Source organism: Balearica regulorum, chromosome 2 (assembly GCF_011004875.1).
Source record: "Balearica regulorum gibbericeps isolate bBalReg1 chromosome 2, bBalReg1.pri, whole genome shotgun sequence".
Lineage (NCBI taxonomy): Eukaryota > Metazoa > Chordata > Aves > Gruiformes > Gruidae > Balearica > Balearica regulorum.
The window spans coordinates 27,316,192-27,341,418 of record NC_046185.1 but is presented as its reverse complement, the minus strand read 5'-3'; the positions used below and the strand labels follow the sequence as shown (position 1 = coordinate 27,341,418).

The following is a 25,227-nucleotide window of genomic DNA, read 5'->3' as shown; positions in this document are numbered from 1 at the left end:
AAGGTGCCAGTTTTAATAAAGCCCAAACCAGCTTGGGAACCGTTATCCACAAGAACTTTCCTTAAGCAAGATTGTCACAGCAGAGACTTGCAGAGATGCCCAAGATAAATAGGGTTTTTTTAACAGAATGCTGATTTAAGACCATTATCTCTGAGGGATTTTTGAGGTGGCAACTATGGATTAAAGGCTATCATTTTCTGCCATTTTCAAAGAGGAGCCAGACACTCAATGAGTGGGAGGAAAGACAGTGTGGTTACTGAGAACTTTCTCTTACTCTGCTGTGGGTTGAGGTGGGCAATGGTTGGCTAGAGGTCACTGACAGTTCATTAGATTATGAACTCTGCAAAAAATGTAAAGGCATGTAAAACAGCGGAAGGAGCGACACAGCTTACATGACTTGTAAAGGTTTAACTAACTAATAGCGCTTTCACACTGACATGTAATTTCCTTTATATGTATAAGCTCTATAGGAACATGACACTGACCACAATGCCTAAACCATCTTTTTTTCATCCTGTAGATACAAGCAATGCTTATTAAAACTATGGCTTCTTTACAGGACAACAGGATAAAGAGATTTAAAACTACATGTCTAAGTAATTCACTTTTACTTAAAGGCACCTTTACACCAGAGTAGCCTAAGGAGTTCATAATGAAGGGGGGCTGATTCTAAGGTGAAGGATTAGGTACATATTCAAGAGTTTATTAGATCACGATTATTGATCTGATACACTGTAACAGCTCTTTTGTCGCACCATCCCCTGCAAATCCTTCTTAGATGGAGGATTAGTGGCACAATAGATCATAATGACTCTTTTGGTCCCACTGCACTATCATTGACTCCCAGCTGCGTGTGCCTGCTGAAGGCTACCTTCTCTTAATGAAGGGTCTCCTAAAACCCTTACCTAGTAATGTCTGCATGCAAGAAGAAAAGTATGCCCTTAAATCTGTATTACAAAATCCTTAGAAATATTAGCAGGGAAAATATAAGATACTGCTTAAACTATTTTGTCCTCAAGACTGCAGGCATAACCTACAGACTCGACTGAAAACCGTCAGCATAAAAGAAAACAGAACCATAGTTAACTTTCAGATCTCCTTCTCCACTCCTACAACCACAAATATCTTTCCTGGACCAGCTTCTGCCCACAATAAAAGGCAATAGTCACATGCTACACTCATTTTTGCTGCAAAGTCATATTAATTACGTTCCTTCCCTCTACTGCTTGTACCTTGTGATCTTAAGTTCTGCCAGTACAACTATGAACAGCACTGTGCTATAAACCAGAGTATTAAAGTTATCCAAATAAGAGTCATATTCTTCATTTATCATTCAAACAAGAAGTCATACTTTAATTCTTCACAATTCAAAATATTCAAGACCTTTACCTAAATGAACATTTCAGTATCTTTCAGCTATAGCCTCAAGTTTTACATCCCAATGAACACTTTGAATCTGCGGGCCCAAACCTGCTCGGTGCTCAGAGCCCTGCCTCGCACACCCACACCTTCAGCCTGTTGAGTGACCTCAACAAACAGCAGCTACGAGGAGCAAGGACTATGACTGACCCTATCCCAAAGTGTTAAAATTGAACACCAAGCTGGCTGTCTAAGAAAACCTCATCAATAACGAGAATGGAAGCGCTGATTGCTGCCACCACTGTTATAACAGGTCACCCCAGAACAAACACTGGCTTGGTTTGAGTCCACGGGATGAATAAAAATGATGTTGCCAAGCATGCTGAAAATGAAAAAACTTAAAATGTCAATAATGATGATTATGTTAATGACTACAACAAAAAAATAACCTTTTCAAAAGTTTATTTGCTGCATAGCACGAACTCCACCTGAAAAAATTGGCTCCTCAGAAGATTTTTACCTCTGAAAATACAAGAATTCAAGCAAGGGGAGAAAGAACAATAAAAGGAAAAAGCCGCCAATTCGGAAGCAAAAGGGTTAACGTGTTTTGTTTCAGTCGGTATTATACCAATGCCAGAATTACAAGGGAAAGACTAAAAAGAGCCTTTTTTTTTTTATTATTATTCTTTAAAAGAAAAAAATCTGGCCTATCTGTCACAGGGTTGTCCGGACTGGAAGAACTGGCAGGAACCTCAAATTCCTGACCAAACCCTCTTCTACACAATGCCTCCTGAATGGAAGGAACCCAGGCCCGGCAGAGATAGCCCGCTGTCAGGAACCAGCCCTGACGTTTGCGGACAGACGGGGCTGGCCTCGCAGGATGTCAGAGCAGCAAACTGCTCTTCAAGATACTGGGTTTTCACACACTCCCAGCCTGGATGTTTTGCTCTTCAGGTAATTAAACAAGGAAACGGGGCTGATGTGTACGAGTCTGACCCCTGCGCTGCGGCTCCACGGTTCTGCATATCAACTTCCGCACCAACCGCCTGGAGCATCAACAGAGTCTTCTCCTCCTGTTCTCCATCTCTCCCGCTCCCGACACCAAGCTCTAAAACAAATCCTCCTGGAAATATCTGCTGTTGACTTTTTTTTTTTTTTTTTTTGTTAAGAACTAAATTACTCGCTCTGTTCCACATGCCTTGCTGCTTTCTCATAAAAAGAATAAAAAAGGGAAAGAAATGGGTACTTCTGGGTAGCTGTTCGTCAGCCAGCCATTCAAAATACTAAATACAGAGGGAGGAACAGAAAGATGAGGCAAGGGATTCCCAAATTAATGCTTATGTCAAGGTCATTGCTCAAAATGAAAAAGATCCTGAAAAGTATTTCTGATTCATCCAACCAACTTCCAGACATTCAGTTATTTAGAAATAAAATTATTCTGTTTTAAGCATTATTGGAGAGTCTGTCTCTTAGAAGATAAATCATAGAATTGGGCATTAAAAAACCTTTCCTTTCGCTGTTTCCTTTCTCTTTTCCCCCAAATTTATGAAATGGGAAAAGGCAGGTGTTACCACCTATACTCAGTGAAAAACCTTACACAGGCTGCTCTATGACTGACCTAGTTTCTGCGCTCTTTAAAGACTATTTAAACAAAAATGATTTTTTTAAAAAGGTAACATATTCCCACTTCTTTCTGAAAAATCCACAGAATAGAATATTGGATGAAAAGAGAAGAGACCAGAAGAAAGAGGAGTACAAAAGCATGCCTGCTTGTCTGTGTTCAACACAAAGAACATTAAATGAAAACAACTGGCACGCCGCCAAATTCCTATACAGGCAAAGAGATTCAAATAAATTGATTTCACGCATCACACTGACCTGGGATCAGTGAGCAGTGGTACAATACACTCGCTGCTCCATGTGGGGCAAAGCCCATTAACGTTATCAGAGCCACAGTACATTACCAAGGCGGGCGGGGGGGGAGAATGACAGGGGAAGGAGAACCCAAACTCTGCAAACTCGGAGGGTGTGGGGGGTGGGGGGCGAATCACTTTGAAAAAGGAACTTCAGCTTCAGCGGGAGTGCTTGGTTTCAGTTTACTAATAAATACATCATATTGTGAGAGATCGTCCTCCGCTCGCCTCGACAGTTTCAAAGATCGTATTTTCAAATTAAAGTAAATACAAATGTCATACACACACTCCCCTTGCATTCTACTTTTAACACAGTTGTTCTCAAACTCAGTTATTCTCCGTAAATTTCCTTCCTTCCCCATCCCGCCAGCTTTTTATATAGATTATAGGTTATTTTCTTTGTACTTCAAAAGCTGGATTCCTGCCCAGGGTACTCTTACTGGCTCAGAAAGTAAACTGGAGAAATCGGCCACTGCTCTCAACTGGTCCAAATCAATCTGACGTACAGAGAAAAACGCCTTATTTGCAAGGCAGCAATGAGCAGGGCCCCGGCTCCCTTTGCAGAGCCACCCAGGCACGCTCCCTCACCATGAGGCATTCTCTCCAAACCAGCATATTTCAAATTTCACTTTCTTATGACACATGAAGTAACCTGTGTGTGCTGTGGAGTCTCTTCTTCTCATCCCAGCTTTGTTTTTCATTAAGATCTCTCACACTCCAATCAAAAGCAACACCAGCAAGCCACAGGTGTGCGCCACATGAATAGATGAAAATCTGATTGTGAGCTGAGTAATGACAATTCGCTGTCTATAATACACTCGTCCCCTTTTGCAGCTGTTATATGTTAGAAGGGGGCTTTATTATTTCAGTTGTGCTCTTTAAGATAAATAGGTAAGCAAACAATTGTTTTGAAGATACAAAAGGAAACCAAGAACAGAAGACTTTGCAATAGCAAAACAAAGATGAGGATGCTTGAAAGGGATCACATAAGCATAGGTAGTCCTATGCTACAAAAGTTCTTTAAAGACCTTTTATTTTGTCTTTTTTTCCATTTTGGTTTCAAGTAGCCAGTCAAATCTTCTCGGGCACAGCAAAGTCCATATCAAGTTAAGCTGTAAGAGTGTTGGCCTCATCTCTAATCACTCATCCAATTTCAATATGGAGCTTCTTGGTCATTTAAGACTAAAATTTTTGAACGTGTGACTAACACATAGATCCAGATGTAGGTACCTTACCCAGTCATCTCATTTCAAGTAAATGTTAAAATGAAAATGCCCAAAGATCTAACAATTGCGAACCACCACTGATCACTCTCTTTCATGAAGATCTACAAAGCAGTTTTGGATCATCTTCATCATCAAGGTGAAAAGCATACAATATCGTTAACTCTGTAAGTTGTGTTATAGAGAGAATGCATTTGTTTTTGTATAAGGCTACAATGATAGCACTCCACAGGAAAGGGAATCATTTAGTATACAGCAACTTCACAATGGTGGAGTGTGCCTACACTCAGGTGACAGGGGCAGCCTGACCTGCCCAACGGTTCAGAAGACAGATAACATGCTGTTCCCTCCCATTTATGAGTATTTCAGTAGATCATTTGGACTTCATAAAGATGAAGTGAATTTTAGTCATATTCATTCCCTCTTTCTATAAAAATGAATAGTATTAGAAAACATGCCTTTCTCCTAAGTTGTAGGAAATTTCCATGATGTTACACGTGCTCTGACAGCAATAAACCACAATAAACTTCCCATTAGTATGCCAGCACTGCATGCTTCAGGCATGAAATCTTTACTTTTACATTTATTTATTTTTAAAATCCTTTATGAAGACCCATATGGCAAAAGAAATCAACCAACAACCACCTGTACAGAGTACACTTGCACTTTGAAAAACAGACTGTAGATAGAAGAAAAGAGAATTAGTCAGGAGCTATACACTGTTAAATTAGCAAAATAAAAATGCAAGAAGAAACCCTGCTAAGACTATTCATTCTGCCTCTGTACAGGAAGGTCCCAGAGAAGCATTTACTTGTTTTAAACCGAGCTAGGAACTTGAATTAGAATGCAAATTCATTTTTAATAGGATTTAATTTTTAAAAAGTATGTTCAGACTGGTGCACAAAGCCTCAGCCCCAGCCCTTTGCCACGACGGGATGTGCAAAGTCTCCTGCTGGCTCTCTCAGCTGTGCTCCTTCCACGCCCCACAGACAGAGCAGCAGTGTGGGCCACAGCGTCTCGGGTAGGGAGATCAGTGATACGATCGAGGCTTAGTTGCCTTCAAAGCTAGCTGCAGCATAGCCTACAGTACTCAGACACTGTTCGTTTTATTTTGGTATCATACTCTATCAAAGTTATGTCATAGGCGGAATGGTCCAACACTGAGAAATTAAGTATGAGAATGCTGGAAAGCACTTAAAACCAATTCAGTAGTTTCTTGCCATCTAGACATATCATTTTAGGAGAAAAAATGTAGTTACAGTAAAGACAGGAATGACAGTCATAGGTTACGTAGAAATTTTGTTCTGCCGTAGCAGATTTACTTTTCCAGTATGGTAAAAATCTTTGCACTCAAGAAGCAGAAATATCCATTCTCAATATCATCTCAATCAAATTTATCATAGATTTCCAATGCAATGAGTTTACCAGAGGCTTCCACTAAATTACAAACACAAGCATTTTGCCAATGTGGTTACAACTGTCCCTTAACCTAGTTGCAAATATTGTTCCAATTCACAGTTGAGGAAACTGAATTTTATTATTTTCACAGCCCAGCCAAGTAATATTTACATGCCATATAGAGCACCTGTGTCATCAAAAACCAAAAAACACAGTTAAAAATGTCACATACATGTATTTTTAAGCTAAGGAAGATTTTAGAAAAATCATCACTGAAATTTTATTGTCATTGCTGTACTCTTTCTCACTGATATTAAAATGAAGACACCACCTTCACTGATTTAGACAGACTCTTTGGAGGCTAAAGGGAAAGATTTCTTTTTTAATTACAGTTTACAAGGCAAGGTACAGTCATTAAAAATAACTTCTAAAAGGTATGCACATTACAAAAATCAAATATTTTTCTGTTCCTTACCTTGACAAAATTCAAAGTTCCCTTTTTTCCGGCAGTCACCTATCACTAAACTCAGTGCTCTCCAAGTGTTTCTTTTGACAGATATCATTCTCCACCAATCGCTCTGCTAATTTCCTCTTTCCTTTTCTGACTGGGACAGATATTATGTTCACCAGCCCAGAGATCAATCTTTTCTATTGACAACAACAAATGAAAAAAAAAAAAAAAGAAAAAAAAAAGAAGCACATATCACAGCCAGTTTGAAGCACCACACCCCTTCATTTGCATGATAATAGCAGTCTTTTAAATAAAAAGGGAAGACAGAAATGCTATCATTCTAAATCAATTACCCACATTTTCTTAGTTAATATAAGGCAGTACTTTAAAACTGTATTAATTCTTCGACAAAGACTGTTTCATCCTAAGTTGCTCATTTAAAACAGTTGACATACAGAGTGCAACAAAGTAAGAGCAGCCTGTATTCTACTATGAAAACACCTATTAGCTAATTCTGTAAAAAGATTTGGTTTCAAATACATTCATATCATATAAAATATTACATACTTTACCTGGTTCAACAGAAGCTCTAGAGAATAATTTATTAAATGAACATGGTTACTAAAAACGGAGACCTTGCAATTACACATTGCTGTACTACTTTGGATTTGTAAGTCATAACAGCAAACACATTTAAACAAAGGGAGATCAAAAAGCTATTGATATATTTACAAATCGTCCTCCCACTTTTGAAAAGGCAATTTGCCTCCCACTCCAACACCTACAAAAACTGTTTATTTGAGTTACACAAATACTTTGTCATTAGTATGAGCCTGTATTACAGCGATGTCAGTTTTTCCAAGACATTAATATGCTTTTCAGGGGTTCATAATTATGTCAAGGCAGAAAAGATTTTCAGAGCCAGGCACACACAGTTACATACATGCTTCAGTCTGCATCCACTATTCAGGTATTTCAGGACATAAAGTTAAGCATGCATAAGGATCTGGTCGCAGCTGCATGCATCTAACCCGAGAACCCAGCCCCAACTCTTTGCTGGACTAGATCTTCCTGAAAAAAAATGTATTTGCCTGAGGGCATTTGCAAAAGATCGCATTTGTGTTTATGCTAGAAATTGCAATCTTTCCCACAAACAAGCACCCTCCTCAAATCACAACAAACCTTCCCAAGTTAAGGTTACAGAACAAAGGAGTTCACCACTCAAAGTCCTTTCTTTCCCCTGCTCGTGGTCGGACGTTTCCCCGCAGCCCTGACACAGGCCAAAATTCTATTGATTTCAGTGAAAACAAGAGGCGTGTAAGGACTGCAGGACTCTGCCCAGCATTTGGCAACTGTGAAGCTTTCAACATGACACAACTGCCTTTGGCATTTGGAAAATAATCTCCAAAATGTGGTTAGGACTCCCCAACTTGGGTGCAAATAACTACTTTTCTAAAATGGTTTTTATTTTTTTATTAAATTCTCTAGTTGTCACTAAGCTTTTATGCAGGCAATAAAAATTACCTTTCAGTTGTGCCTTATCATGAATGGTGTATTTTTCAATTGTCCAGACTTTTGCATAACACTTTACGTTTCCATAAATGCATACAACATTCCCTAAATTGTTATTGTTTGATCTGATTTTTATGGCCAAAAGCTCATGCCCGTACCAAAACTGAAAAATCCTTCGCTAACCAAGTGGCCCTAATAATTTCACTGAGATCATTTAAACATTAAGTTTTCTAGCAAGTGACGATAGCACAATCTTGTTGAAATAGGGACTTACAGTGGAACATTAAATTAACATTGTATTTTGGATTCAGAATTACACACAGCAGCCATCTGTAAAGATGTATTCATGTTTTGCTAACCTTTACTAATTTGGCCACTAGAAATAATTATGATCAAATATGTTAAATTATGTAACATATAACAATTCAGTATTTGTGTCTGCTGAATAGCATACTCCTTTTTCCATGGCTGGCAAAAGATTTTTAAACCTCTTGCTGTTAAAAAAAAAAAAGTTCTTTAAAAAAAAAGTACCCATCTGTCGTCCACCTTACAATGAAGACATCACTTTAACTTACTACTCTTCCTTTGTTTCAGCCCCATGTTCATTTTCTCTGTGTGCCATGTTTTCCAAAGTGATGGATGCATTCTGCTATACCCATTCTATGCTCATCTCCTTTTTTAAAATTTATTTTTGCCTCCTGAATTGTAAACTGCTGCTGTTGTTCGACTGTACATGCAAAATTGTCTGAAGTCTGAACTTCACTGAAAGTAGAATGCCTCAAACAATTTGTAGTCTTACAAGAGTGTTATAAAAAAAGGATCAACATGTTGTATTACCATGGAAATTCTGAAAAACATACTTTCCCAAACAAATATTACTTTTTCTCAATGGTATGAGGTAATGAAAACCACATGTGTAAATCTGCGATCCGTGCAGTAGTTCAAGCTGCAGCTAATAGAAAATACAGAGAGTGAACTCTGCCATATAAAGGATTCTTGTTACAGAAATATAATGTGAAAACCAGATGCAGACAGAAAACCTTAATCACAGATGGGAATGTAATCACTGGCATACAGAATACTTTTTTGATCAATCTCAACCATATGAGAAATGTATTTATTTTCTAAGGAATGCAATAACTCGAGAGAGTCTTCTATTTGAATTCAGTTAACCTCATATTCACAGTGCTTTTATCTTATATGTGGAGAGAAGGGGGATATGACCTGAGCCAAGATTTTTAGAAGAGCCATTGGCCCTGGCAAATCATTCTTGTATCAGCTTATCTTTCAAGGAATTAATAGGATGTAAAGACTACAAATATCAGGATCAGCCTCAAAAGACATCGACCGTTATTGCACTTCCTAGTTACTGCCAGAAATCCCTTCATCACCTAAGCGCTTCGCTGGTTAAATTTTACCCTTAATATGTGGGTCTTCAGAAATACAATGCTAAGAGCAGCACTGAAGTGCAACACCAAAGAATCTCCCTACTCCTTTATGAAACCTGAAGAGTCATTAGTTCAAAACTAAGTTTAATTCAGGCATCCCAGTGAATGCCCTCCACCCACACAGCTCCTGGGTGTCAGTGGCAAACAAAGGACCGCAGCACGCTGCAACCATCCAGTTACATCAAGTGTCTAAAAAGCAGACTGCCTTCTACCAACTACCCAGACCAAGGCAGGACCAAGATAACTCCCACCAGTTTTAATTGCTGGTGGCATTTCTGCTCAACTTTTAAGAGATGGAAATACTACAATAGTACTAAACTCCTCACATAAAATATGGAAATTGCCATTAAAATCTGAAAATCAAGTTCAGAATTCAGGTCATGGATAGGACCTACCAGCAACCACACTCCTACAGTTCATCAGCCAGTTCATGTAGGAGTTACATTTTCCTAGATAAATTTTACACCTGGTGATTGAACTGGACCATCACATTAAACTGCAATATAAAAAAAAGCTTATGCTAGGAAATAAAACTTAGGAAAGAAAAAGCTTTCAGAGATGACAGATCTCCAGGCTCTTGGGCACCAGCAGTGGTAGTTTGCCTTCTGGCAGTCCCCGATCCCTGCTGCACCCTCCTCCCAGAGGTACCCACTCTACCCAAGGATATCGCAGCTCTTTACGCAGCACTGGCTGACTGTCACAGTTCACAACAGAGCTTTTTAAGGTAACCCAAAGTTGGTATTAATGTATTTTAATAGTACTACATAACATAAACGGCAATGATTTGGTAGCTGTTAACACCAGGGGGGTGAGGGAGTGACAAAATCCTTTGATGGGCACGGGGTAGGCAGATTCTCCCTCTCAGAGCCTTTAAGTTCCGTTACCATCATCCCATTTTAGGTATGTGCATTAAGAGGACACAGTCTCTTCAGTACCCTACCACAGGACTCCCAGCAATGCCTCGTCACATGTGTTCATCGGACTAATTCTGCTAAAGTTCCAGTAAAGGTGCTTTCTTAATTGAATATCTGTATGCTAGGTGAAATTTGAAGTCAACCACCTGCTTTTTCCCTCCTATGTTAACAACTAGCAAAGCATTTAATGAAAATACTTTGATTCCAACACTGCAACAGAAGGGTTTTTTTAAACCATCTTGTCTCTTCTGCCATTTAACTTTAAATTTCTGAGACCGCAGCATCGATAGATGGTGCAGAAGTCAATATTTAACACTAAAGTAATATGGGCAGGATGTGCTTGTCTTATTTCTAAACAAGCCTGCCTAGATTAATAATAAACTTTGGCCAGATATATATTTTAATTTGCGTATTTTTCATATAGCAGCATCATCATGTGTGTAGAGTGCTAAAAATGGAGTGAAATGTTCCAGCTGTAAAACAGTTCCACGTGACAAAACATAGAGAGATCCTGAAAACTCCTGGTTCGTGTCATGTGTGAGCGTGTGTGCCTGTGTCTTTTTTTTCCCTCTCATCTAATTTCATCTGCGAGAGACTGTCCCTAGAGTACAAGAGAAGAGAGAACCAATTATATCCAGAGGTTGGTTTCTCCAAAATGAAGGCATCTGTTCCATGCCAACGACTTCCACACGGAAGAAAAACAGAACTTTGAAGGCATCTGCGTTCATGGTTGACAGTCGCAGATCTTAGGGTCTGCTGTAATTGCCCAGCTGCAAACATGATCTGGTTGCTGCTGTTGTCAGCTGATCTCCTTGCGCTGAAAAGAAGGGAGCTTAAATAGCAAATAGCTGGATAAAAATCAGGTATTCTTACAGAATAGTGACATCTTTTGCCTTCTGAAGAAGGTATTTTTCCTGGTAAAACGGGTTTGATGGAAGTAAATTGCAAAATGTTTTTTAAACAAACATTTTACAAAATATTCTGCTTTAAAATGCTATTCTTTAAATAAGGTACAAGTCCATGCACAATGTGCTCATTATTTTTTAGTATTTCAGGCAGATACATTGTAAGAGTGATTCAGAAACCAGTATGATTCACCAGCCACATAATCCTGCAGCCCACCTTATTTAGGCAAGTAGTCTCAGTAAAACCAAGAGTACACCTGAGCAGAAGCTCAGAGTTTTCACCCAAAATGCATATGGCAGATAAATAACTGGTATGATATTTAGTACTCAACTCATGTCACTTCTGCTGTGAGTGGATACTTTCCAAAAGACACTTCAAAGAAACATTACTGGAAGTTCAAAACCTGGCTTACAGCATTGGGTACGTCACCTGCAGCGAGATACTCAGCAATGCTGCATGCCTTGACTGTTAAAAAAATCAAGCAGTTAACAAGAAGTAGCAAGACCCTAACCAATTTTCCAAAGCACAACACTGAATGCCATTTAGGAATGCAAGGCTACTGATGGTGCAGTTGCAACAAAGACAATTAAAACCCCACTGGCCTAGGCAGAAAATGCATTTACATTCCTTATCCTCCACTCACCAGATAAAAGGGGATCATAGTTCCCAGAAATATTTCATGCACCTCATGGGTTTTTGTAGTTTTCTTACCTAGGACTCACCTAGAAGATGCCATATGTTAGGGAAATACCTTTTAATTTATATTTTTTTAAATACAATTCTTTGTTATTCTACTGGATTCCAGCTGCAATCCCAAGCACACTCTGCAGGGCATTTGGCCCTTGCAGCCAGGTAGCCACAGAGCTTAGGAAGGACAGTACGGATTCCTACAGTTTCCCTTGCCTGGCACATACCTCAAATTATTATGAACGCATGAAGTAGTGAACCTGGGGGGACACAGTAGGCCTGATGCTTCCTGACCACTCCTAAATTGCCTCCAGGAAGGACAAGAGTTGGGAGTGAGGACAATTAACACAGCCACCTGCTTCCTGTGACCTCCTGGGGAGCAGACACGGCCACTGACGGCTTGCAATGTCACTGAGGTCCTGCCCATCCTTCTCTTCCCAGAGAAGCTACAGGATAATAAAAACAATAGTGGCCAATTATATCTCTGTAAGAGGAGAAATATAGGCCTGGACTTTAAATGAAATAAAAAAATTAAGAAAATTAACATCAAAACCTCCCGTGAATTTCATGGGAAGAGGATGGGACCAATAAATGTCAGAACATGGAAGGGAAATTATACATTGATTAATTCTTTAAAACTACTGTAGCTGTTTGTTACTATAGCTGTACACTTTTCTGAAAATTTTTGGAGCAGGCAACCGGTCTAAACACAGCTTAACACAGCTCTTGGGATACAGAAGTTGAGAATCCTGGTCCCACGGACTCAACAGGAACCTCTGAGAATATTATTACAGAAGGAATGGACTTTTTTTGCTCTCCTTTATATGGAATTCTTCATCAGGTAAGTCTATCATTTACAATTCAAAGAGAATGACTTTACATTAAGACCTGAGCTAGCCCGCTTAACCTTTCATAAGATAATGTCATCAGGGCTGTATCTGGATCTAAGTCTCAGAATCTTCTAGCCACGTACTGTTAAGATCACAGATGTGAGATGGGAGCACAGAAAGCCTGAAGGTCCAGATCCTCAGACCGGTGTTTAGACAAAAGAAACGTCATCTTCAATAGAACTGGGCATGTGAATACCATGGAAGATCTGAGCTCCAGTACTTTAATTCAACATTTATAAGCTCTGCTGACCCACGGAGTTGCGTTAATTTATCACAGCGCACATGAAATGCACGTAACATTCAGAAACTAAGCCAGGATATTCAGTTCAGTACAATGGCTTCCTTGCTCATCTGCAGCATGCCTTAATACAGGTTGCAGCATGCTTTTCGAGCATTAAGTGGTTTGCCAACAAGCTTTAAAAATAATAAATAGTACAGTCATGAAACAGCTTTTGCTTAATGGTTCCTAGAACTTGGTGACTTCACTCACTAAAACCCTTTCTATAACATTACCCTTAAATACTTTTAGCAATGCCACCATTAAAATAAAATAAAAAATCATCCTGGCACTACCTTCCATTGATAGCACACCCGCAGGTGCCATTATCCCTATATTTGTTGGCAGCTTTCTCTGGCACCACTACGCTTTAATGTCTCTGGCAACAAACCCCACCTGGATGTCACTGAAAGCACTCCTTTGGAGCACTCTTCCCAAATATCCTTTGCAGCAGGATCGTTCTGTCTCCTTTGTTGCATCCTAATCATCTCATTTTCTGGCAATAGGCTCACCCTCTCTCGCTGTCAAAGCCTGAACTGGTCTAGGGCAGTTCTCTTCTTGAACTTGTCTAACGCATGTGTGATTCAATGTCAGGATGAATTTTCCAAGAGGATTTCAGGACAGTTTCTTTGCTACTCAGGCTGGGTGTTCACTTGCATGCCAGCTTTAAAATTAATTCTGTTCCATCCTAGTAACATGACACGACCAAACCAATGGGGAAGCAAAGCACAGGTACAAAACCTGATATAATTTGATGCTTTGTTAACAGAGATGGTTAAACCTTAGCACTACCATAAGGCACACAGAGATTTACTCAACATGCCACCCAGCCTGTCATGAGAGCATGAAGAACCAGCATCCCGATACTGCCGTTACAGAAGTAAATGAAAAACAGAAAATGTATTCTGGAAAAATAAATAATTATAGAAAAAAAATGGAGAAGTTTTGGGGGTCAGATTGGGTTTTTTTGCCCAAGCTATTTAAAATGACACCTGCGCCACAACCAAAAGAAGGACCTGTGTGGTCATCATCAAGAATCAAAAAAATGTAGTCAGTAGGTCTCCAAAAGGAATCCTAAAAGAAAATGGCTAGTGGCAATGACTACTACTTATGCAAATTGTATATTAACATACAACAAGGCAGACATACATAAGCCTCCTAGAGCTACAAAAGTAACTACAGTCTTGTACAATTTGTAATGGTCATGCAACCATCTCCCCAGATGCTTGTCAAAATTCCTGGTTTTTACTTACTGCATCAACCTGGCTTTTCATAAATACTATCTATTTTATTATAGGCCATTGCCTGCCACTGTTTGCAGATTAATTCCACTCCACTAGGTGGAGTCTTCTGTCTTTCCAGACAGAAACCTAATTTCCAAAAGAACCTATTATCCTCCATGAACTTTCGATGATACTTATTTTATTATAAGCGTCACAGTCTTGACAGATGGAAAAGTGGCAATGAATCAAAAGCTTCTTGAAAAGACTGAAGAAATCATGAACTATCCCATGAAGATCCCATGTCAGCATGCTGCAATATGGGATCGTTCAGCAATACTGTTGCTGTACAGTTCTGTACAACACAACCGTGCTTTTATGATGACTAAGTTCAATAAATAATACTGAGTTAAAAAAGGTGTCACTTAAATAAGTCACATGCCTTAAATATCACACATGCCTAAAAACTACATACAAACAAAACCAAGTTGCTGAACTTCTTTCAAATTCTTTGTGTGTATTCAGAAATATTTTGAATATCTAGGATGCCCTTCCTTTCCAGGCATCCCAAAATGTGTTACAGAAAATGAAAGGGAGCATGAAAGGATTTCTTTCCATATTCACATTTCCATTCACAACCACTGGAGTTAAATATGGCAACTATTCAATAGGAACAGCAAAACTGCATGCAGCATTTTTTGGCAAAGAATAAGAAAAACAGAGCGCTCCCATGAATGTGTTCAGAAAATTTAGATAAGAAAATCTGCATACCCTACATCCAGCTATAATCTTTCTTTTGTGGTTGGACTACACCCCAGCCCCTGCGAAAAATACCCCCCCAAAAAAATCCCATGACTGAAGCAAGAAGCCCCTTGGTTTAAAAACTCTTCCGGCAGACAGCATCTCCACTACCACGCTACGACAGAGCATTTGCTCAGTAATATTCGCTAACAGAAAGCTCCACGTAGGCGCCGAGCACTAACGCAAGGCTCCTCAAGGCTCTCACATCCCCGGGTCAGCCGAGGTAGGGCCTCCTCGGCACGGCTTCTGCTGTTGGCAGATATCACAAGCTATTTAAGGCTACAGACATTTTGCCCTGATCGGCCATGTTTTTTGTAATATTTACTTCTCGTACATATGTCTATAACTATGTATACGTCCCACAGAAGGTGAGGTTTAACAGGGTTAGCTTTGTTGGGGAAAAGAAGGTTTGGAGGAAAGGAAACAACTTTCATGTTTAGAAGATTTGAATCTAGTGACTGTCATGGGATGTAAACACTCTTCTGGGGAGGGAGGCTTTTTGTTATGTTTCAGGAGTGCACAGAGTTTTGGATAAAATCTGTATAAATAATCATCCCTCTGTCATTCAACATAAATTTATGCACATGTGTGCACACAGTTATGTTTGGGAATACAAACTATAAAGTAGACATGCCACAGACTTGTAGACAACCTACCACAAGCACAGATCTCGCACAAAATCCATTCTATATTTAAATTTCAGTTTATTGAATTTTAATTATTTCTGATCTGTAGATCACTTTGAGGAAAATCCCCCAAGGTCAAAAGCTTACAAATCCAATTGCAAAACCAAACAGAAGCATCAGCAAGGCCCTTTCCCATGCAGACACCTGCCAAAAAACTGAGTTCCTGACTACTAGATTAGAATCCAACAGCTAAAACTCATTCTAATATTAAAACCAGGTAATTATCTATGTTGAAATAAAGAAGTAAAAGCTCTCTTATTATTCTGCACATGCTTACTCATGTTGTGTACACAGGGCTCTATAGATCTAACAGTGGATTATCACTTCTTCAATTAGATCCTTATTTATAAAATTAACACATACCCTTTTCATTAGATTTTTTTTAATTAAAAAGCAATAATGTTATTTTCTCTGGAGATGCCTCTGATAGAAAATTTATGCTGTACCAATGCTGTGCTTTCCAGGTTCATAAAACTTACTTGGGTTAGCAGCTCCACAGCAGTGAATTATTTTTGTATATATGTATCCGAGCCTGATTTAATAATTTCATTTAACCATGGAAAAAGTTACTCCGCCCCATTAACTAAAATGCCCTTGATAAGCCTAAACTTTTGCAGGTATACTAGGAACGAAACAAGCCCAAGAATGTTCTGTCATATTCTGAACATCCTTTACTTTGCACAAGGTCCTCAGTAGCAGGTAAATCTGTATTGTTGCAATGGGGAAGCACTCACTTGTCATTTTAAGATACAATCATAGTTTATTAATAAAATTATTTTAAATGTACGAGTTAAATCCTTTTACCAATATAGTGACATTCAGCTATCCAGTGCCATTTTTACAGTCCAAATAGATATGGTCCTAATTGCATAATGCCATTTTATCTGCTGAAGTGCCGATAAACAAAAATGCACATTAGGCAGGAGATTTTTCAGAATAGATTTTTTTTTAAATAACCCACTTGCATTAACAAAAGATTGCAATGGCTTCCAAATTATAGGGTGTTATTTTTAGTGGAAGTAGTTCAATATTCATATTGGAGCAGATGTAGCAGTTTAACAAAACAGCTCTTCAAATCCTGCACAAATTGAAAACAGGAAAACTGATTGCATTTTCTCTTATCACTTTCCTTTTCTGAATTGACACTTTTGGCCTTCTGAAAATTTACACATGGCTTTCATCTCAACAGCACCTGCTGATCAAACAGAAACCTAACATTTTCATGAAAATGGTATAAAGGACTAGTTTTCTTTTTACCATCTTAAAGGGCATCAGCAGTCCACTTGATGGCAACAATTGCTGAGTAGATGGCACACTCAGAATACATTTTATATTTTCATTACACTTACTTTTAAAAATGAGTTAAATCACTAGTGGCTCTTTCATATTAGCTCTTTGTCTGTTTTAAATTAATTTCAACCTCTATCTCTGCCTAACCCTGATGGGTTTCATTCTACAGTCAGCTAGATTTTAAAGAACATCTAAAAGCCTTTGAAATAATGACACACGTTGTATGTTCTGCAGCCACCGGGTCTTCTTTATACAGGCATTTGTATGCAACCATATAAATTAACATACACAATTACGCATACACATGAACATATTGCACAGACATTTCTTTTTACAGTGCTTATACTAAGGAAAAAACGTGTGTATATATCATTCTGCGATATTCCCACTGCACTGAATTCCCTGAGCGTTGTTGATAGAGCGTGTTGAGGGGGAAGAAACCCAAAGTGCATTTATTTAATTTAAAGTTGTTCTTTGTTTCCTTTGCAATATTCAGACTGGGAGAAGGTCTAGCAGGTGCTCTGGAACTTGAGCATCAAGACCAGGTTGAGATGCTGCCATTGGTGAACATGGCAAGCATCCAAATGGCACAATCAGGAGTTCTTGGGCTCTTGCAAAAGTTTAAGGTATCAAGTCATGTATATAAAATATGAAACATAAGTACCTTGTTATCCTGTCTGCTTCTGAGCCTGTAAACTCTGAAGCACAGCAGCAGGTAACAAGGACCATCTTCCCTTGTACATAATTCTAGGTGTAATTAAAGATACTCCTGAAACCTGCTACGTGTCAGCTTCTTAACTGATAGAGCCCTAACCCCTCTGAAGTACTCTGCTGCCATCCATTACCATTCTGCTTCAGTGATAAGGTAACCTGAAGGCAAAGATGACATACAGTAATATATGTGCCACTCCAGACAGTTGGTTCGTGAATTTCAGTGTTTCATCATGCTCACTGAGGCAATCGCAAACCTGAAATGTCAATATGTTCAGTCAATGGAAGTAAAATAATGGGGCTCTATTGTCTTACCCTATCGATCCGCTGCTGTCAACAAGAATACATGCCCCCCTGGCTTTAAACAAATTTTAATTAGGCTTTTAGTTACCGGATCATATCTATATATCTATTTGTGCAAACACCTGACAAAGTGAAATGGCAATATAAATATTTCAAACTTTTAAATATATTTTAAAGGTAATTGTTTAACATTGCTTTAAGAAATGATCGCTGATAAAGCCGTTTTCTAAGGCAGTGTGCGTGCACACACTTAACGTGTGTCATCTTAATCTGGTGAGAACTGAAAAATCACTATCAAAAGTCCAAAACAACCATACAAAAAAAAAAAAGCGCCACTTTTCCTAAAATCCGCTGTCATCCTCTGCGGGGGCTCTGGGAGCCAGGAGCCTGCACTGGAACCACCCCGACACCGAGAGGCTGGGTGCCGCTCGCCCGGGCTGACAGCCGGCTCCCGCCAGCCCCCTCACGGCAGGGCCGGGCTGGCCGCAAGCCAAACCAGCCCCCAGCGCCAGCAGGACGCCGCCCTTCACCTTGGCCCCGGCCGCCACCCCGCTCCCGCCCGGGGCCGGCGGCTCTCCCGCCGCGCCGGCCCCTTCCCCCCCCCCCCCCCATCCCCGTCCCGTGAAACACCCGGACAAGCCGCTCTCCTCCTCCCTCGAGCGTGTTTGAAGCGGGGTCCCTCAGTCACCTATTGTTCTCCGGCCCGCCGGGAGATCCCCCCACACACACCCCTCAGCACGGCCCGGGGGCGGGGGGGAAGCAGCGCCCAGGCCGCGGCCGCCCCAGGCACAACAAAAGGCAGATCCCTTCTCCCTGCCGGCTAATCTCTGCCTGTAAATCCCCCGCCCGCTACAGGGGGGAGATAAGAGGTTACATCTTCACTTCTCCCCGCTCCTATCGACTTGTGCAGCGCCGAGAGAGACAGGCGGAGGGCCGGGCGGCGGGGGGCGGCGAAGGGTGTCCCCCCCCGCCCGCCTCTCCCGAACCGCGGGTGGAGATTACCTTCCGGCGGAGGGAAGGAGGGAGGTGTCCGCGCCGCCGGGGCTTTGTGCGCCTTAAACGCACCTCGCAGCTTATCTGCGGCGCAAGGACGGCACATCGCGCCTCCGTGGCCCTGCCGGCACGGGGGGAGCGGGACGGCGGCGTGCATCGGGGCGATTACGGTATCAGCGCGGCCCAGATGAAGGCCGGAGGATGCACGGTGGGTGTGAGGGAGCGGGGCTGGGGCGGTACGGCACGGCGCGGCCCGGGGTCCCGCGGGAGGCCGCGCCCGGCATGAGGGGAGGTGCCACCTCCGCGCCGCCCGCCGGGTGAGAAGGCGGCGGCTCCCCGAGCGCGTTGGTCTGTGCGTGTGCCGGACCGCAGGCGGGCATCTGCCCCGGCTCTGCCACTGGAAATCGCCCCGAAACCTCCCTGAGATAAGGACCCTGCCAGAGACCCAGGGGAGCGCAGCGCTGGCTCCCCAGGGCTCCCCCGCCTCAGTCACCTCCGTTTCCATCAAGGTGATGTCCCCATGACTGCCTTCAGCCCAGCTCCCACTTCACACGCCATACCTACGTCCTGCACGGAGCACGACGGCTCCTGGCCCAGCGAGGTCACAGGACATACCTGCTCCAGGTTTGGCCAAGGCCTGACCCAGCCCAACCCACTCGGCCTTGCTGGTGGCAGAAGAGCCTGAACACAACACTGCCGCTACGAGCGGCGCCATCATTCACCAGAGGATGAACAACAAGCCAGAGTAGGTCCCTACACTTAACAGTTCAGGTTTTGAGAAAAGAGAGGGTTTATTTTGACAGGATTCATCAAAGAGGACTGGGTTATCACAAGGTAGGGTGGGAGCAGGCGGCCTGGCCTGCCTACCACAAGCACAACGAGCAGAATGGCTGCGCCAGCACCAGGTTGCCAAGCAAACTGCGCGCTTGGGTTTTAAAGTTTTAGAAATGTTTCTCCCTAGGAATCAACACTTATTTAAGGAAACGAGTTTCCCTTGCGCATCTGCAAAGGAGCACTATGAAGGCTGGGATGAGGACAGTGACGGCACGCTGGAGTGAGACAGGCATTGTTCATTGCAGAACTCCTTCCAAAATCACTCGGCCAAGATAGCAGTTTTTTCCACAAGAAAAGAAATAAAGGGAATTTGACACATAATACAAAGTGAAAACCAGAACCTAGATGGGGGAAGGGCATGTGTGTGAAAATCGTGTCACCGCAATGAATGTCAGATAAAAAGGGGTCTGTCACAAATCCTCCACTAATCCAATAAAGCGAAAACCTCTTGGTATCACTGAGACATAGCACAAGGTATTTTTTTTTATTATTTTTCATAAACCACTCTAGGTTTAGCCTTAGAAAGACATCAATTTGGCAAATTTTTCTATCACAAAAACAGGACTTTGATTTTTTTCATTAAAGGCAAACTGATTTTCACATGTCAAATTTACTATGCATGTCTCAGCCAGTATTTTTATCCTGAAGAAGGGCCACTTCTCCCTCAACTTCCTCCAGTTGTCAGTTGTGTGACAACCATATTTAGAGGTAATCAGACAGGTCATATTACAAAAGTTAGTCAACTCATTTGAAACCTTAGCCCCTAAACTTAATGGTATGTTCTATGCATTTCTAAAGAAAAGTGACTTTAATTAATTCAACCTGCAAGGTACCACAGAGCTTTCTCTGCATACATTCTTTCAAAATACTATGTTCAAATGAGAGATTGCTGTTTTTTAGGGATTTTTGTTATGGATTTTTTTCCTTGAAAAAAAAAGAAATATATATATATATCATGCCATGAACTAATTTGGGATCCATCAGATTCTCATCTTGCAGAGCCACAATGTGTGTCTTATATCCACGCTGGCCATTCCGACAGGCAGTTTTACTATTTGAATCACAATTCTCTAAAGAAAAACTAATCCAGGATCCTTTCTAATGTAAACAGTTTGTTGCGAAAACACTCACATTTAAAAATAAAGCAATGTGTGTTAATAAAATAAATACAATCAGAGTACAAATGTGTAACAGAAGTGGCGTTCCATAAGCACAGCTGTCTCAAAGTCCAAGCTGCAGGCTAGAAATCTTAATTTCGACTGACTTTCTCTTAATAATGGGTTACCTTCCTGTAAAGCGTAAAGTCCATCTGCCTGAGGCAGATAAGTTTTGAAGCATTAAAATAGATAAAAATCTAACATTTTCTTTCTTGCATTGAATATGTGAATTCTAGTGTGCTATAATGTGAGAATTCCAACATATGACCATTATGGCATAATATCTCATAGCTCAGCTTGTCATTACTTCTCTTGTAATTCTTATGTTAATTATGTTCATAATTACTATAAACAGATGTGGTAGAAATTCATGTGACCTTTTACTGCAGAATGCATTTCTCACTCTTTCCACTTCATTTTAGTAATATACCGTTAAACCAGAGGAAAGTATTTCTGACACACTCTGCATGTAATGTGTGTACACATTTAACATGAAACCATTTCTACCTCATATTTCAGCCAAAGGACCACCTATATGCCAATACATTGACACAAAAGTGATGGTAACTGAGAAGCCTACCCTGAAACATACCCCTAAAAGACTGTGCTTACAGCAGACCTTTTTTTGACTAAACCTAGCTAAAGCCACCACTGAACCCTAGGACTTAAATGGAGCACTGCATTTTTATTCAGCACCTTTGTTAATGCAGCAGTATCCTGCTTTACAACTACAAGTTGTAAAGACAGCCATACAGCAATTTATTTTACTCACAGCCCCAACCATCACCGTCTGTACACAAAACACATTTACAATAAAATCACTATGGATTTCATTAAGAGAAAGCCTACTCGAATTTCATTTCTTTGGACCTAATCTATAATTAGTGTGGACAGACAGGTGCAAACCCTTCTCCTCTACAGATGGCTACTGGAAATGGTGCAAAATAGCTCCTTCTGTTTAAACAACACACAGATAACCTGCTCTGCTCTTATCACTTACAATTACCTCCATTATACTGAACTAATGTTTACTTTAATAAAATGTCCACTGTTCTCTAAACGTTATTTGGAAACTTTCATATCAATGGTAGGAAAAAAAAATGAAGATGGAAGTCAGTGTCTTTCAGATGAAAATATTTTGGGGAGGGAAAAAAAAAGCCTTTTAAAGGGCAGGATATTTTGACTTTGATTTTACATCTGCTGATCATTTTTCTTTATCCACAAAACCACACAGTATACTACTTCCTCATGTATTTATGCTATCATATATTAAACTAATCAAGTTTATAGTAAATAAGAACAGGATAGCTCTAATTTTAAAGCAGTTCTTTAAAAAGGAACATCTATTTGGAAAACCAAGACCCTTTACATTAAAAGTTCAGCTTTTAAACTAACTTTTTTAGATCTTTCACGTGAAAGAAGGTGCAGAAAATGAAATCTGGAAGCCAGTGTTCTGAGAATTTACACTCTCGCTACTTATGCTAAATTCAATGTCAGTTTAAACTTTTGTAAATATTGTAGGTTGCTATTAAAGGCTGTGTGAAAAAGAGCAGGCTGCTACTAACTACATGGATCAAAGGGTTTTTTTAATGTATCCAGATTTAAAATATTTTCTTTTTACATTTAGCCAAGCCATGAGACATAACCCCTTCCCAACACCAAATTCACGTTTTATTTCAGCTGATAAGGCTTCTTGATCTCTGCATGACAACTTAAGTTTCTACAGAACAAAGAACAAGATCCTCCCCCCCAATCTAAAAAATCAGAAGCTCCTGCAATAGCAACATACTAATATCCTTATTCAATTAGCTAAAGATTTAACAGTAATGGACTGTGGCAAGTGGATTTGAAAGATGAAAATGACAATTGCAAGCCCTTTCTCCCGTCACCCCCAATGCAAATACTGCAGATGCCCATTTCACCCAAAGTGTCTGGTAGAGAGGAGTTTGCAGTCTGCACAGTACCTCAGTGAAGCGAACTTTGCATTCAACGCCTGTCGTTTGAAGTTCATTTCAGAGAAGTGAGAAACAGGATTTGACAGGGAAGAATGTCTTGAACTGACTAGCCACTGACCAGCACTCCAGGTGGAGCTATTTTTCTCCCCTTTATTCTATAAACAATACTTCCAGTATAAAACTCCATGTGCGCGCAGGCATACGTAGTGTTAAGCGTATACAGATGAGAGACACCGTGTGATGTTTTACTGGTCCATTATCTAGGCACAAAACGAGTTAACGTTAAGGTGGTCAAAAATGGTAGAAGGCAATGTTTTACTTAAAAAGATTTTGGAAACTATTTAAAAGCTCAAAGCCTTTGAAGAAAAACAACTTGAGCAGCAGTTGCCAGGAAGCAGTGACCTAACACTGCTGTCTGCATTCCATTACAAACAGAATGGTTCTTGTCTCCTACAGCATGCTCAGGGCTCAGGAACCCAGCCGCTCACCCTCCTGCAAACACAGGGCCGAAGGAAGAAGTCCTGCCATCATCTCCTATATGCCTCTCCCCTGGCTTCAGCTTGCCAGAGACATCAACGGATTTAAGGGTGGGTTGGGTTTTTGATGGGGTTTGGGGTTTTCTTGCACTGATGCATGGCTGCGCTTCCCATGACAGCAAAGAAAAATGACGCACAAATTCAAAGTAGTAGCAATGATATTGAAGGTTCAGATATGATGAAACTGACCTTAGAAAAGTTATCAAATGCAGTGTAACTTCCTAATTAAAAACCTTCACAGTGAGTCTGCAGCGCTTCTCACACCTAACAAAGCCTTTGCCAACTTAGTATTTTCATAGACTGTACAGTTATGAATAAGCCACGTTCAAATCTTTTTCCTAATGTCTTTTCTATTGATGGGGAGCCACAGGAACACCTAGTGCTAAAACCAGGACGTATAAACAAGATAGACTAACTTTTTTTAACATTCAGCCGAGCTGAAGGAAATTCCCTGATCATATTGGATTTCCTAAGGAAATCAGCCCAGAATAAACTGAATGAGGTTTTCAGACTTCCCATGGAAAGGTCAAGCATCAGCTTTAACAACCATTAGAAACCAGTTTCAATCCTCTCGGCTATCCAGATTCACTAAACCGTTAACAGAAAAGCAGAACAGAAAATCTGGACAATACAATTGAAATCTAAATATGTTTTTCACGTCTTGCCTCAAACTACAGTTAACAAAGTTGCTTATGTAAACTTTCCATCGCATCTGTCAGGATGCAGAAATAGAGAAGGAAATGTAAGGCTACAAGGGTATAATTAAATAAATTATATTCACCCTTAGCCCTAACATATTGTGTTTACAAATACAATAATTATGTTTCTAGCTACATGTCAAAAGAAAATATTTTCTAAGTCCTTCAAAAAGCATGCAAGCATTACTGTAAGTAGGAAATAAGTCAAAACAGATTAGTAGACCAAAAATGGGGGGGGGGGGGGGGGAAATCCTGCTTTGGTCAGCAACTCGGACCACCATCAGGGGATAAATCAATTTGCAGCAGCTGTGGACAGCCATTTAAGTCTGGGGCCTGAACAGATTAATTAGGGGAAGCGATGTTAAAAGTTAAAGGGGTCAGCGTTACATTAAGCACACGAATATTTGCTGGAGCAAACGCTTGGCTGTACATACCAAGACTCAGAAGACATCCTTGTCGTTAGTCAGGACTATGTCTATAGCCAAACGTTTGGCACTTGCTGCGTTCCCAGGGACAGCACGGCAGTTCCCGCAGACTGCTTTTAAGAGGTATATACCTATATCTCTGCCCAGCCTCTGCTATGCCATGCCTGTCACCGGCGTCCTGCTTTGCCTGCAAAGGCAGGCGTGCAGCTGTGCACAACGCACCGTGCGAGCGCACCTTGGAGACGTACCGGCAGAGCAGAGGCAGGCGCTTCCAGCCTTGCTGAGGTTGGCAATGGAAAACTTGAGCAGCTCTTTAGGGAAGATTTGCTCTCACGGGCTGAGCGGATCCGCATCCGAGCGATCTGCGGGCAGGAGCTGCCGGCTCCAGGGCAGCGCTACCAGGAGGCTGGCAAGAGACGGGTCCTTCCCGTGCCGTGATTTAGGGCAAGGCGGAGGTAGGAGGGGGCGACTGGCAGAGCCTGCTGCAGATCTGGAGATCGAGGGCTGCTCTGCCAGAGAAACCCGAACAGCTTCGAGGCGGCTGTTCCCCACCGCGGCGGTGGCGGGGAGCTCCCGACTGCGGCCGGGCAGGGCGGTCCCGCCGCGCCGGGCTCCGGGCTGCAACTTGGGGGGCGTGCGG

The 25,227-nt window shown here is 41.1% G+C and overlaps 1 protein-coding gene across 8 annotated transcripts in view; it reads right to left on the bottom strand.

The window, feature by feature from the left end:
• The window catches only part of RUNX1T1 (RUNX1 partner transcriptional co-repressor 1), a 114,261-nt gene that overhangs the window by 87,688 nt on the left and 1,346 nt on the right, over positions 1 to 25,227 (bottom strand). For 2 of the 8 annotated variants that reach the window (XM_075743737.1, XM_075743736.1), the window contains one exon: positions 6,369 to 6,541. The exons of 2 other annotated variants lie outside the window; for them this stretch is intronic. In XM_075743737.1, coding sequence (XP_075599852.1) covers positions 6,369 to 6,456 — 88 coding nt within the window. In that variant the 5' untranslated portion in view covers positions 6,457 to 6,541. Of the gene's footprint in view, positions 1 to 6,368; positions 6,542 to 18,991; positions 19,011 to 19,054; positions 19,172 to 22,937; positions 23,028 to 24,596; positions 24,975 to 25,227 lie in introns of those variants that run through there. 4 more of the 8 variants (XM_075743738.1, XM_075743744.1, XM_075743739.1 and 1 more) reach the window with 4 other exon arrangements.